The following is a 15,510-nucleotide window of genomic DNA, read 5'->3' on the forward strand; positions in this document are numbered from 1 at the left end:
ACTTAGGAATGAACTTAACCAAGAAGGTGAAAGACTTGTACAATGAAAACTTGAAAACTGCTGAAATAAATGAAAGAAGATGTAAATAAATGGAAAAACACTCCATGTTCAATGATTGGAAGACTTAATATTGTTAAGACATCAGTTCTACCCAGAGGGATTTACAGATAAATGCAATCCTTATCAAAATACCAATGATTTTTTTCTTTTTCAGAAATAGAAAAACCCTTTCTCAAATTCACGTGAATCTCAAGAAAATCTGAACAGCTAAACAATTTTCAGAAATAAGAAAAAAGTTAGAGACTCATACTTACTGATTTGTGAACTTACTACAAAGCTATAGTAATCTAAACAGTGTGGTACTGGCATAAAAGGCAGACTAAAGAGTCCAGAAATAAATCCTGGCACATATGGTCAAATAACTTACAAAAGGGTGCCAAGACTACTCACTGATTGAAAGAATAATCTTTTCAATAAATGGTGGTGGGAAAACTGGACATTCATATGCAAAAGAATAAAGTTGAACCCTTACCTAATACCATATGCACAAATGAACTCAGGATGGATCCAAGACATAAACACAAGAGCCAAAACTATAAAACTCTTAGAGGAAAACATAAGGGAAAGCTTCACGACTTTGAATTTGGCAATGATTACTGAATATGACAACAAAAGCACAGTCAACAAAAGAAAAATAGACAGATTTGACTGCATCAAAATTAAAAATTTTGTGCATCAAAGGACGCTATCAACTGAATAGAAGGAAAACCCACAGTACGGGAGGAAATATTTTCAAATCGTATACCTGAAAAGGTACTAATATCCAGAACATATGAAAACTCCTATTATATTGTTGTTGACAACAATAAAACCAAATAACCCATTTCAAAAACAGGCAAAGCACCTAAATAAAGATTTGTTGAAAAAAGATATACAAATAGGCAATAAGCACATAATTTGATGCTCCACATCGCTATCACTGGGGAAATGCAAATCAAAACAATGAGATAGGGGGCTGACCTGGTGGCATAGTGGTTAAGTTCTCATGCTCTGCCTCTGCAGCCCAGAAGTCTGCAGGTTTGGATCCCCAGCACAGACCAAGCACCGCTTGTCAAGCCATGCTGTGGAAGCATCCCATACAAAATAGAGGAAGATTGGCACAGATGTTAGTTCAGCAACAATCTTCCTCAAGCAAAAGGAGGAAGATTGGCAAAATCTTAGCTCAGGGACAATCTTCCTCACAAAACACAACCAAACAAACAAACCAAAAAACAATGAGATACCTCTGTAAACCCATTAGGATGGCTATTATAAAAAGCAAAACAGACTACAAACAAAAAGTGAGCGTTGGCAAAGATGTGAGGAAATTAGAATCCTTGTTCTTGGGAATGTAAAGTGATGCAGCCACTGTGGAAAACAGTATGACAGTTCCACAAAAAGTTACACATAGAATTACCAAGTGATCCAGCAATTCCTCTTCTGGGTATACATAGAAAAGAACTGAAAGCAGGGACTCGAACAAATATTTGTACACCAATGTTCATAGCTGCATTATTCCCAATAGCCAAAAGGTGGAAACAACCCAAATGTCCATACGTACATGAATGGATAAATTGTGGCATATACATACAACAGAATGTTATTCTGCCTTAAAAAGGAATGAAGTACTACTACATGCCACAGCATGTATGAACCTTGAAAACATTATGCTAAGTAAAATAAGCCACACACAAAGGGAAAATTATTATATGATTTCATTTATATGATGTACCGAGAACAGTCAAATTCTTAGTGACAGAAAGTATAGCAGCGGTTACCAGAAGCTGAGGAAGAGTCGGGGGAGAATGGTGAGTTATTATTTAATAGTTACAGAGTTTCAGTCGTGGATAGTGAAACAATTCTGGAGATGGATAGTGGTGATGCTTGCACAACAATGTGAGTGTTCTTAATGTTATTGAACTGTACACTTGAACAGGGAAATTATAAGTAAAATTTATGTTATGTATATTTTACTACAACTTTTTAGAAAAGGTAATTGACTGTTAAAGTAAAAGATAATTGACTAACTAACCTATGTAGAAGTAACATGTGTGACAACAACAACAAATAGGACAGGAAAAAATAGAATATATTGTTGTTAGATTCATATACTATGCATGAAATGGCATAATGTTACTTAAAGGTATACATAGTAATTTAAAGACCTCTATTTTAAACCCAAGAGCAACTAGTAAACACAAAATAAAATAATATAATTAACAAACCAACATGGAGACAAATGGAATCAGACAACAAAACTTAAATCTCTTTAAAAACCTCGGTTGCTTCTATTTGCCAGGTAACACAAGTGAGGGGCAGGAGGTTAATCATAAAAAGAATAGGGTGTGCTGCTGTTAGGAGACCAGGCCCAGTATAAGTGGGCAGGGATGGGTAATAGGGTGGGAATGTAAGCCCATTGTTGCTAAATCTGCTTTTTCTTTTTTAAGAAAAGCCATAAATCTAGAGTATTAATTTACTCAATCATTCACTTACTTACTCATTTATTTATGTGAAATCTTCTGGATTTTAATGTTGTCTCTAATTTATTTTAAAATCATGCCAGCTAATTAAAACATGTCTGTAATCTATATGTACCCTTCAGATGAGTAACATGAGAGCTCTAATTTAAATAAGATGAAAAATAAAAGAAATAAATTAAAAATTAAAAATACACAGAGTATACTCTCCGTGAATTGAGCATTTTTTACTCAGTGCACCCTGTCGCTTCCTATCTTGGTCTCTGCTCTTTGTTTTCCCTTTTCTGATATTTTCTGTCCAACTTCTTTTTTGGAGTCCAAATCAACTGTTATCTTTTCCCAGGAATTTTCATTTTTCTTCCAGTCAGACTTGGCATCTCTGTTTCCTTAACCACTAAGACCCTCTGGTTTCTGTTTGGCCAAAGTACTCCTAACCCTGCTTTCAATCCATATGAATCAATGAGTTTACTATTCCATTAATGAAATAACTCCAGCATTTATTAAATTCCCTCCATGGGCTGGCCCTGTGATGTTCTTACTTGCTTTTAGCCAGGATTTGCCTCCTCCCAACATTTTTTCTGCATACAGTTGTTAGGAAGAATCTTTTCCGGCATCAGATCCTTACCCCGACCAACAAAACTATTCAATAACTCCTTCCTGCTTGCAGAAGGAACTTAACTCCTTGGGTCCACATTGCCTGTCTTCTTGCACCTGGCCTCTGCATATTGGTCTCACCTCAGCTCTCGCTATCTTCACCCTGTACTTAATTCTTCATAAACACAAAATAACACAGAGTTCCACAAAAATGCCTTACTTTACACAAGTGGGCCCTCAGCTTAGAACACCCTTCATTCAACTTCTTGCCCAGCTCTGCTTCCTCATTGCTTTTCATGCTTTAGCCGTCTTACTCCACCCACCCACACAAACACAGCCTCCCTTCTCTGCCTCTGCTCTGGATGAGGTAGAGAGTGGGTGTTCTCAGGACAAGTGTTTCGCCCATTGCCCAGCTTCCCCAAGTTCAGTTATTTTAGGTTTTCATGCTGGAAACTAAATTCTAATTGAGACAGGTCCAACACTGAGGTTATGTGGAACTGGGGTGCCCTCTACTGCTTTCCAGAACTATAACTACTTTGTTTTACCTCATTCAGTAAAGGGGAAAAGAGAGAGAGCAGCAGCTGCCACTGGTATCTCTAAACCTAGTATTCTAACACCTAACAGGTGAAAAATTATATTAAGTTGATTCTGATTGTTTTTAATTTAATGATTTTGACTCTCAGTGAACTTGTCTTTGTGATAGGTCTTTTGAGAAATTAGAAAAGGAAGAAATGCATGTGTTCTGTCTATCCATCTTAGAATCAGAAAAGCCTTTCAAAGGAGCATCTCATCTAATTTATATTTGATGTCGAACTACTAGACTCAGTTATTTAATACTGTGACTAAATGTATATTCAGAGTAACACTTCCTATATATTTGCAACATTTAAATGTTTTTATGCCCTGTTCCTGAAATATATTTACAATTTCCCATTTTTGGAAATCTCAGAATTTTTGGAATGTGGAAAAGTACCAGCTGAGATTTGGAATACATGGTATTAGACAAAACTGAATAGAGCAACTTCATACACTGAAAGATGAAAAATCCTTTCTGGAGGAGAGTTAGAAATTTGCCTTTTCTCACAATTATTTTGTTAAATGTGACTATAAAGAATGCTGTGTCAGGGGCCCGCCAGTGGTGTAGCGGTTAAGTTCCCGCGTTCTGCTTCAGCGGCTGGGGGTTCACCTTTCGGATCCCGGTGCCGACATGGCTCCGCTTGGCAAAGCCATGCTGTGGTAGGCGTTCCACGTATAAAGTAGAGGAAGACGGGCACGGATGTGAGCTCAGGGCCAGTCTTCCTCAGCAAAAAGAGGAGGATTGGCAGTAGTTAGCTCAGGGCTAATCGTTCTCAAAAAAAAAAAAAAAAAAAAATGCAGTGTCACAAAAGATGAGAAATAATAGTATTGATCTCATCACGTTCTTAGCGGTTTTACTTTAAATCTTGAACATTTTCCCCTGGGTGTTCTCGTAGTCAAGAGGCATCCACCTCTGAGGAAACAAGATGCCTGCAATCTTAAAATTAAGGAATACGCTTGGTTTTACCACCATCTTGTTTACGCTGCTTGAAGAGGACCCTATTTCTGCGCAGCTGTCATTAGTGCTACCCTCACTACTCAGGATCTCACCACTGACACAAAGACAGATATAATCCCAATAATGGAACCTGCCCCCCCATGTGCGCGGGTCCTGAAGGCAGTACAGTGCACTAATGTCTAGGCCAGAGAAGCGCTCCTGGGGAAGCTCCTGCCACTCAACTCAGGACTCGCACTTACGTCTGCAGACCCCGGGGCCCCTTGCTATTGACATCGCGGCTTCTTGTCAAGAAATAGAACTTTAGAAAACCACCAAATGTATACTGCAATTAGGTAAGGGTTTAATGTTAATCAAATCCGATTTTACTCTGGTTTGCCCTCCCTAGCAATGAATTACAGATAAAAAGAAATCTCACAGACTGGTTCCTTTCTAAAGAGAATAGGAGATGTGAACACTGAGGCGGGTGTTGAGGACTGAGGAAGGATGGACTGAGGCTGGCTTAGGAAAGTGCTCCGGTTGGCTCTAGAAGAGAACTCTCAGAGCAATGGTCTCCTGCTTGCTGCCTAGTGACACTCCGTTTCCATTTCTGCTCTAAAAAGAGGGACCAGTGGTTAGGACAGGAGACACGGGATATGATGCTCCTGAAGACCTTCAGGAAACTTCAGCAGAAATATGGCCTATCCCAAACCAGGCCACGCCGCGGGCCCTAAGCCCTCCCCCCTCGCTGAGCCTGCCCGAGGGCGCATTAAGTGAGAGTCTGGCGGCCTCTATCGGAGCGCCTCTGCAGAGGAACGTTCCTCAAACCCAGAGACGACATGTGGCGCTCAGGAGAGGTGAGAGCGAGCGCGCGAGTGCGCTGGGGGCGCGGGGGGATCTGCAGCGGGGCGGCGCGGCTCGGGGTGCCGCGCAGAGCGGAGCCACAGGGCGGCGGCGGGAGCGCGGGGCGCCCAATCCGCTCGGCCCGGGAGGACTGGGGAAGTTCGCGCTGGCAGCATGGGGTGGTGACGCCGCACCGGCCTTCCGCGCCTGCTACCCGGGCGAGAACGGCGGCAGCGGCAGCGGCAGCAGCGGAGGAGGATGCACCCTCGCCGACGGCTCGCCTCCCGGGCCCGGCGCGCGGGGTAAGCCCGGGCGCGCCGGGCCGGGGCAGTGGGGTAAGAAGACACGGGCAAGGGTGAGAGGACGGGCGGCCCCCGCTCAGCCGGCACCCCTCTTCTCGGGGCGCCCGAGCTGCAGGCTGCATGGTCCAGGAGGGGAGGTGGAGAGCAGCCGGGGCGCCGATGGCGGCAGGGAGCGCAAACTTTCCCCCGGCGCCTGCGGGTGCAAAGCCGCGCGGGAGGACCGGGGTGTCCTGGGCAGCGCAGCCCTGCCACACACGGCACCAGGGCGCAGCGCCCACCGGCCTGCTGGTGGAAACTGGGGCGTGCGGGCACCGGCTGCCGCCGTCACTGAAATCGGAAGGGCGCAATCGCCCACCTGGAGGACCCCGCCGGCCAGGCGGCTGTGAAGCGCGCGGCGTGCCGGCGCCGCTGGCGGGGTGGGCGCGGGCTCCGCGGGAGTGTCGCGGGGGGATCGCCCGGGCTGCTCGAGGCCTCAGGACCGCCGCGGCACCGCGCGCTCCTCGCCAAGGAGGAAGGCGCCACCCTGCGGGGCTCTTGGCTAGGATCTGGGCAGCAGCGGGGGGAGGTCTGCGAGGGCCAGAAAAGAACCGAGGGGGCCGGCGAGCGGGAGGCGCTCGGCGTGCCGCTGCGGACCGCGCGGGAGGCCGATCCTGCCGGGCCGCGGGCGCGCAGGCGGCCGAGGCTGCAGCTCCGCAGTGCCGCCCCCGTGCCCACCTGCGCCCGCAAGCCCCCCTGGCGGTCCGGGGACTGTGGGAGTGCAGCCTCTCTTTTCGAGGGTTCTGGCCCGGGCTGAGGGCAGCAGGAGGCGCCTCCGGGCTTTCCCGCATGCCTTGCCGCGTGCTCTATTCCGGCCCTGTCAGGAGATAAACCCCAGGACGCGCCCAGGCGACCACCGCGTGGCACCCTGCCCTTCTTGACAGAGGGCCTTCGCATCTGAGGTGGAAGTACCTGTTGTGTGTTTCCCAGTTCCTGAGTTTGCTTGGGGTCTCCTTGGGAGAATAGTCCTTTTGAACACGAGGTTTTCCTATATCATGTGCACCTATTTGTGTTATGCGCATATCGAGAAATGTGTCTCTTCGCTAAGGTTAGTTGCAGAGCCCAGGGACTGAATTTCAAATGCATTGATGAGAGCCCAGCACAAGCTGAGAAATTTCCCCAAATGCAGTGATTATTACGTTATTTGGTCATGGGGACAGAATGCTGAGAAAGTGGCAACCCTCTCATATACATTTCTTGTATTATCGTGCTCCTGTAAAGACCAGTTTCTTAAATGTGCCTTTTTTCCCCCTTTTTCCACATACTTTCTCTCAGCACCTTGCAGAACAAGGAGTAGCTTGCTGGCTTTGAACTCGTGGCAAATATTTCAGAAAGGTAAAATTATTACACTTGTGGATTTGACAGATGCAAAATACAGTTACTCAGATAACTTCAAGCATTTATTCTAATGATAGGACTAATGAGTCATTTGATAACATGCTAAAAAGTAAAACAAAGTATTTTAAACATGGAAAAAATAAATTAGGAGAATGATTCTGCACTCTGAGTAAAAGTGAAAATTAAGCCGTGTTGTAACTTCTTTTTATGCCCCAACTTACTGCCCAGTGGACATAGATAACACCTCATGTGGAGCTGTGCCGGAGAAGGACAGCCAGGTTCCTTTTCTGTAAATTGCGTGTTAGCAGTATGATTTGATTCCAGGAACTGTGACATGAAAACATTTATGTTTGTATGCTTTTCCTCTTTGTGTACCTTTTAGCTTCAAGATCAAGTTGGAGAAAGGAACAGTTATTCGCCCAAATTCGTCTGCTTCAACTGTTATTCTTATTGGGAATGGACAATGGAATGTTCTCTAGCCTTATCATGATCAAAAACCTCCTTCTCTTTTGTATTTCCATGAATTTAGCCAGTCACTTTGGGTAAGTTATTATCTATGCTTGTATTTTACAATTTTCGGGGCACAAATGCCTTCCAGGACCTTTGCTCAGCAGTACAGCAGCAACTCTGCGCTTGCCACCTTCGATTTTTTGTAAATAAATAAAAGAGTCTTTGTCCTACCCCACGATTTCTTCCTGAGCAAGGCTACTCCAAGAGTGGGGTCTCTGAAGTGAGTTAGAGAAAAGAGGCAGATTACGTTTTCAGAAATAGAAGCAGAAGATGGTTTCAGAGTTAGCCATGTTTCCTCCTACTCAGGTTAAGATAAGATTCATAAGTCCACATACATAAAGGACATCTGCTGTTTGTTAGAGAAGACAGTGTTTAACATTTTGATTGTCTTCCTTGGTTCCATTGTGCAAAGGAATTTGTCTTTAAAGCCAAGCCCACACTATGTGGCATTGACCAGCACTCACAGTGGTCCTGGCCTGAGCGAAAGGCTTTGACCTGTGGCCATCTCGATGCAGGCGCAGATATCTGAAATTACATGTGTCTGAAGATCTGCAAGACACCCCTGGAGGTCCAGCATCATTAATTGCTTTAAGCTCTTTCATCCTGGCCTTTAGCATCGGTGTACTGAGTCTAATCTTTTTTCATCAAACTAGTGATAACGAACAATCCAGATAAATGTTCATATGAGGTGCAGATGTTCTTCCTCTTCACCGTCCTCTCCAAAATTGTTCTAGGTAATCAAAAGGATTCTAACTTGAAGTTGATAGAGTATAATTAAGAAAGCTAAGTTTCAGGACAAAAGTTGCCAAACACTTGTTCTGTAAAAACTGGCTTCAGAGGTTACACAGTACTCTGCACTTATGTGAATCCTGGAGGGGTCTTGAGAACACTGGCTCTGCCACAGCCTGGACAGTAGTGAGAACCCTCCTAGGTCCACCATATTCTCTGTTTGTCTTCTGGGCGTTTTCTGCCCTTCTGACCTTTCCAAGTCTGTACAGAGGAGGAAACTGAGAAAGAGAGAGGCTTGTGACTGTCCCCAGGTGCCATCACTGGTAAATGACGGCACTGGAACTGTGGTCCAGGTCAGCCTCTCAGCACCATAGGGGGGCAGTTGCAGACATGTGAACCATATATGGCACATGCCTGTGTTGCAGGCCTTGCAGCTATTCAGAGTATCCCTTTGGGACAGAGCATTCTCAGAGTTATTCACATCTCCCCTCCCAGGCCTTTGGTGTCCTTATCTGTTCAATGAAATGTTTCCTTTGCAAGGTCTCTCCCAGTTGTTAAATCCTATAAACCATGATATTCCCAGTGTTCCTCTGAATGAAAAGTGTATATGTAAGTGAAATCATACACAATATTGAAATTTCCAAGTTAATATATCAGATAGGTAGTTGATTTGCTGCTATACTTCATAGTCTTAGCAATATTTCAGAGGTGAGGAATATGCTACTGTTGGAAACATATATTTTCTTTTTAAGATTTTGGTCAAATATAGTCTTGTGAATTTTCATTCTATATGCATGAAGTCATTACACTCCCTGGTAGGTGCAAGTCTGAAATATGAAGTAATGTGCATATGGAGTTCAGCCATTAGAAGCCACTGTTCTTTATTTCTTACTTAATTTGGTGTCTTTCTGAGGTCATCTTCAAAATGGAGAGATACCTGTTAGTTTCTAGAAACTAGCACTGAACAAGTGGCAGAATAGTTCTTAATCTCCCTAGAGAATTAGCTGTTGGAAAAGTTTTGAATCTTTTAGATGTAAGATCAATAGTCCATCCTAAAACAATACCTACTAACTGCAGAAAATATGTGAGAGACGGAATAGTGTATGAAAGGGGAAAATATCCTTAATTCCACTACACAGAAACAATCATCCTTCATATTTTGGTGTATTTCCTTCCTCTTCCTTCTGTGCATATTTTCATACAGTTGGGATCATACTGTATCTTCAATTTTGTGCTGTGCCTTTTTCATGCCTAATACTTTGTTATTACAAACTCTTTAAAATGTATGACTTAAAAATGGGTGAATATTATTACAGTGCATAAATGCTTCACCATCAGCTACTTCCTAACTTGGGATGCTTACATTGTTTCTGATTGTGCTGTTATAAATTTTGCTACGATGAACATATTTGGCTTACAATCATTTTAAGTACTTGAGATCATTTCTAGTAGATATTTCTGTAAGTGGCATTTTATATCAGGTTCTCTGTGCTTTCAACTCTTGACCCTCTGTGCCCAGTTGCTTTCGATGAAGCAGAGTGTCTAGTAGGGTGAGAAGCTGGATCTCACATGCCCTGGCCAGCAGGGTGTGGTTTCCAATAGCCACAAAAAACATCTTGACATCTGCCAGCACAAGTCCTTATTTATTTCCCTTCTGATAAAAGGCTCCTGTCACTTGCTTATTACTTGAAGCGTACCTAAGAATGATTTTGTTAAATTGCAAAGAAAGTTTCATAACACTTATTTGACTTAAAATATTGACAAAATAATAGCTATTGCAATATGGAGCCCCTATTGTTATGTTACCTGTTTTAGGTAAATCCTAAGAGGAACCTTATGAGCTAAGTATCATTAGTTCTGACTTAATAGTTGGGGGAGGTGAGAGTGATGGATAGCTAACTGGGGAAGTTCACCAAGCCCAGCACTGCTGGGATTCCTTACTCAGTACTCCTCATAGCAGTTCTGCCCGGCTAGTCCTTGGGCTCCCAACTGGACTACACATAGTTTGCAGGGCGGGTCTAAGTGAGACCAATCTATAGAGGAAGGGGACGTAATTCTGAAAGGTGTTCTCTGCATCAGGGTAGAGAGAGTTTTCTGTTCTGAGATTAGGGGGACAAAAGAGTTTGTGTAAGCTCTGTTTTTTTTATCCCAGAGAAAGAGTTTATGTGATTGGGTTCCAAAGGAAGGTGAAGGGGGAAGCATGAAAGCCCTAATTTGAACATTCTTGGACAAGAGAAATGCTGATGTCTGTAAACACATTTAAAAAGCAAGACAACCAGTGGAGGGTAAGGAGAGTTACAGAAAACCAGCCAGGGAGCAGAAGGAAACAGGCAAGGGTAAGCTTGTGTGCACGGACAAAGCTACAGGCAGTGTTTGTGAAAGCATGTGGATTTGGCAATCAGAAAATGTGTAAGTATGATAAGAAAAATACATTTGGTGATTAGATAAGATAATTAATGTGAAATTGCTTTGAAAATATATGAGTATTGTTTCTTCTCTTTCTCCCATTCATATTCTAAATTTGATTAGTCACCTGCAGCTCATTTTCAATAGCCTTTATAATTCTTCTATTAGTTTTAAATTATATAACAGAGCATGAGTCAAGTGTATAACAGAATAGAGGCCTTATGTGACAGTCAGCCTTATGCAATGTCATATTTGAAGACATGTATTATTTGAGGCATTATAATTATTTTAACAAGGCCAGTAATCAAAAGTACATAGTGTAGAAAAACTAGCACAGAAACAATAGTTGAATCAATGTAATGTAAAACATGTAATAACAAATTTAAACGAGAATTAATTTATCATCATTTGAAAAATAATAGACCTGTGATAACTGTAAGATAAATTTGAAGATTATCAACTCAATTATAAGGTAAAATCTGATTCCATTCATTTAATTGTATTAAACATATTTTAGAGGTTTGTCTATTGGAAAAGAAAATATGAGTTAGAATTTTAGTACGTGGGAGCTGCAATTCAAATAGACTTTGGAAAAGAATATTTTATAATTGGCAATTAAAAGCAGATTCTTGTAGAAATAACTTATGAACATGACCACATAAGGTTCTTCTTTATCTGTCTACACGAGTGTGCTAACCTGGACCTCTGGTTTCATGAAGAGGGCTTTATCATGCACATTCTCAAGGACTGTTCTTTTCTTTTAACTAGAGCAGAAAGTACATTCTCTCTGAATCATTCCAGTGCTCACAATGTCTTTTTAAATGGCAAGTTCCCTCTTGTGAATCCCCATATGGTAAGTTCTTCCTGCACTGTAGCTGCAGGTTCGTGAGGACTGGGACAAACGGTCATTGTAACAGTTATAAAAACACACGGAAGCGCCGCCAAAGCAGGGCACACATGGCAATGGGATATCTAAGTGGAGGCTGCAGGGATGGCCAGAGATCTGAAAGAGAGTTCTCACATATTGCAAAAATTTTAGGTGTCTAAGACTCCACTGCAGAGTAATGCCCAGCATTTTTTGAAAGGAACCAAAAGAAAATATTTCCAAATTACTCGCTTTATAAAGGAAACTTTTAGCATGTTCGTCATGCCAACAGGCAGTGAGCTAAACAAAGCTCAGAAGGACAGTCAGCCAGTGCCGCCCCAGCCGATCTCCTCTGGCTGTCAGCTCCAAGATGAGTCACTGGCTCGATTCAAGGGGAGAAGGAGAATGTGGACTTTTGTATTTTTACAAAGGTGCAATTGCATAACATGCATATTTTAATTGATGTGAAATTTCAGTGGAAAATATTAAATCAAAAGTAAAAGAAATCTTATCACAGATTTCTTTTGGTAACAATAATTATCAGTGTTTATGTGGGTGTATCTTCTTTATTTCCAGAATGCATTTTCAAAAAAATGTAGCATTTAATTTTCACAAAACCCTCTCTTTTAGGTGAAAAGATTTGAGGCTTTAGAACTTAAAGAAGTGTCTCAAGTTTCATCATCAGAAAGTGGCAGAATCAGAGTCCCTTTCAGGGCCCAGGGCCTCGGTAGGGCTCTTCACTGCAGGACCTTCTCCAGAATGTCCTAATATTTATGGTGCAGTGAAAAAGGGAAAGAATAGAGGAAGTCTCCATATTCAAACAAAGGAATATCCTAATCTAGAACTCAAATAATACCTCTCTAAAGATAGTGGGTCTACCGCAGCCTGAATAAAATCAAACACACTATATGTACTATGAAATATAATGTTATAGGGAAGGGCTCATATGATAAGAAAAGTAAGATATGCTTTGAAATAGGCTTTAGGAGTTCATTGAAAACTCTATTTTATTTTATTTTATTTAACAATTTATTTCAAAATTGAAATGCAAAACCAAAAACAAATGAAACCCAGGATGAGTTCATTTTCAGTTAAATAAAAAAAATATTGAACCATCACTCAACAGTCCCTTTGGTTCCTGTATCAGGACCCCTGGAGAGTTGAGGGAGAGTGTTAAGTCTCATTTTGACAGAGGGCGGTCAAGCTGCTCTGATCTCTGTTGCTCACACTCCTTCTGTGGCATCGGAAGAATCACTAAACCTGCCTAACTCAGTTTCCTAATCTCAAAGTGGAGTTAATAATGGATCCCACGTCACAGAGCTGATGTGAAGGATAAAGTGCTGAATGCATGCTAAATGCTGAGACAAGGCCAGGGAGAGAGAGGGGTATAAGTGCAGACTAGCTGTCCTTCCGGGTGTTGTGACCAGGAGATACTGAGGTTTGCTGGAGCTAGCGGGTGAGCACAGCCCTGGGCCTCGCCTGAGCACCCGAAGTCCATAATCTTAATCCCATCTGCAGAGTCTCCCTCCTCTGCTGTGTAAGCTTGCACATTCATGGTCACAGGCTCTGGGGATCAGGATGTGATCTGGGGGACACTGCCCTGCTGCGCTGTGTTTATTGAGTTCTCACTATGTGCCAGGCACTGTTCTAGGTGCTGAGATCCAAGACAGGCAAAGTAGAGCCTGCCTTCAAGGAGGGCACATTTTGGTGTGCAATAAACAAATGTGTATCAATTGGGTCACAGCAACTGCTATGAAGAATGATTCAGAGTAGGAGATAGTGAGTGTGCTGGAGACAGATGCTAGAGCAGATGTCTGAGAAAAGTGAGGACTCGAGCAGTGCTGTTTGTGGAGAAGAGTGAACGGGTGAGAGGAGCAGCCAAAGCAGGGGCATGCTTGGTGTATTAGGACAGCCTGGAGGCCAGGGTGAGGAAGGAGGAGATTGGCAGGAGGCATAATCAAAGAGGAAGTGCAGAGGGGAGAGGGGCTGGATCCCGAAGGACCATGTAGGCCATGCTAGGTGGTATCAGGAATAACAGTTGACTATTATTTTGTAGGTCAGGGAGGCCCATTGAGTGGTTTTGAGTAGAAGTAAGATATGATCCAGTTGAGATGTGACAGTAATGTGATAAACTTTAAAGCTCATGCTGGCTGCTGAGTGGAGAATACAGTAGAATCTGGTAGTAAAGAAGGGAGGAGTAAGGGTGGTGAGGAGGAGAATGCACTGACCCGGGGGAGGGGCTATTTCAGCCAGCAGGATTTGTTGATGGGTGGTTGTGGGCGTGAAAGAGGAGTCAAGGATGACCCCCCTCCCCAGTATTTGACCTGAAAACCTGATAGATTCAGTTGCCTGTTACTGAGCTCGAGAAGAGGTTGTAGAGAAAACCATGAGTGCAGATAAGGACATGTTAAGCCCTGTGAGATGTGTGTTAGATATCCAAGAAGAGAGGTCAGGCAGGCCATTTGATGTTTAGGTTCAGAGGTCAGAGAAAGATTGGGACTGGAGACATGAACCTGAGAGTCTTCCATGTATGGGAGAGATTTAAAGCCATTGATTGGATGAGATCAATTAGAGATTGAATATAGACTGAAAAGAGATCCCTGGACTGTGCCCTGGAACATTCCAGTGTTTAAGATCAGGAAGGTAACAGAGGGACAAGCAAGTCTGGGATAAAGAGGCCACTGAGGAGAAGAACAGAGAGAGTGACTTTCTGAGGCCAAGTGGAGACAGTGCTATAAGGAGACGCAGTCAGATGAGGACTGAGACTCGATTGGTGGGTTTGGTGATGTGGAGTGCCTTCCTGGCCCCCAGAAGAGAGGCTTCACTTAGCATGTGGGTAGTAAAAGCCCGACTGGAGTGGGAGCAAGAGAAGGGAGGAGATACAGCGGGGATTTCTAGTGTAGACAACTCCTCAGTGAGTTTGATGAGAAGAGAGGCAAAGAATGGAACAATAACTGGAAGAGAATATAGGGTGAATGAAAGACATTTTAAAGACCTGATATGTTACACAGATGTAACTGCTGATGTGAATAGTTAGGGAGGGAAGACTGTGTGTGATGAACACCAGCATGCTTCATGCACTGCATCATCACATGTACGGGGCTCCCAGTGTGGTTGGGGAGAGAGAAGGGGGCCTCAACATTGGAAGTGAGTTGGGTTAGATGAAGGGGGTGTGGCCTTTCAGATGGAGGACCTGGGTTTTCCCTTGTAGGTAGCAGGATTCTAAGCCCGCTACAGTGGTGAGACAAGAGTGAAGAGTCTATGTGAAGGGTGGCGAGCAGGGGTAGGCTTGAGCGCTATTTGAGGGAGCTGACCTGCAGGCCTGGGAGCACCTTTGATATGAGGCCCAAGGGAGTGGCAGCAATCCAAGAGTTCTGGCATAATGTTTCATGGCCATGACTTTATCCACAGGAAATACATGTTACAAGTCTGTGGGGTTGGCTTTCACTGTCTAACTCCTGCCCACACTCTTTTTTCTTTTTTTTACATGGTTACCTAAAGTGGTATGCAATGAAAATTTGAGGAAAACATCAAAAATGGTGCCATTTAGAGGTGCTTATTTAATGAGCCTAAAGTAACAAGCAGACAAACTGAAGATACATTTCTCAGAAGTAATTAAGTACTGGGGAAAGATTGCAAAAAGAAATGCAATTTAAGAAGGCAGATAAACTGCCACTTAAAAGCAATCCAGTTCAATTCCCAAAGTAAGTTCACATTAAAACGGGTCTGCACTTGCCATTATCAATCTAATTTTATGTAAATAAAAAATGGCTGTCAACAGAAGTAGAGATAACTTAAGCAGAGATAAATGGGTCACACATTGCCTTAAATAGCACCATTTGTGGTACAATACTCAAACTA

The 15,510-nt window shown here is 43.1% G+C and overlaps 1 protein-coding gene across 6 annotated transcripts in view; it reads left to right on the forward strand.

Moving 5' to 3' along the window:
- The first annotated feature begins 4,808 nt into the window (after positions 1–4,808).
- The window catches only part of GABRA5 (gamma-aminobutyric acid type A receptor subunit alpha5), a 72,718-nt gene continuing 62,016 nt past the window's right edge, over positions 4,809–15,510 (forward strand). The window contains exons 1-3 of one of the 6 annotated variants that reach the window (XM_008539870.2): positions 4,809–5,477; positions 7,077–7,136; positions 7,522–7,681. In XM_008539870.2, coding sequence (XP_008538092.1) covers positions 7,596–7,681 — 86 coding nt within the window. In that variant the 5' untranslated portion in view covers positions 4,809–5,477; positions 7,077–7,136; positions 7,522–7,595. Of the gene's footprint in view, positions 5,799–7,076; positions 7,137–7,521; positions 7,682–15,510 lie in introns of all 6 variants that reach the window. The other 5 variants (XM_070620784.1, XM_070620773.1, XM_070620806.1 and 2 more) reach the window with 5 other exon arrangements.

This window comes from Equus przewalskii, chromosome 1 (genome assembly GCF_037783145.1).
Source record: "Equus przewalskii isolate Varuska chromosome 1, EquPr2, whole genome shotgun sequence".
NCBI lineage: Eukaryota > Metazoa > Chordata > Mammalia > Perissodactyla > Equidae > Equus > Equus przewalskii.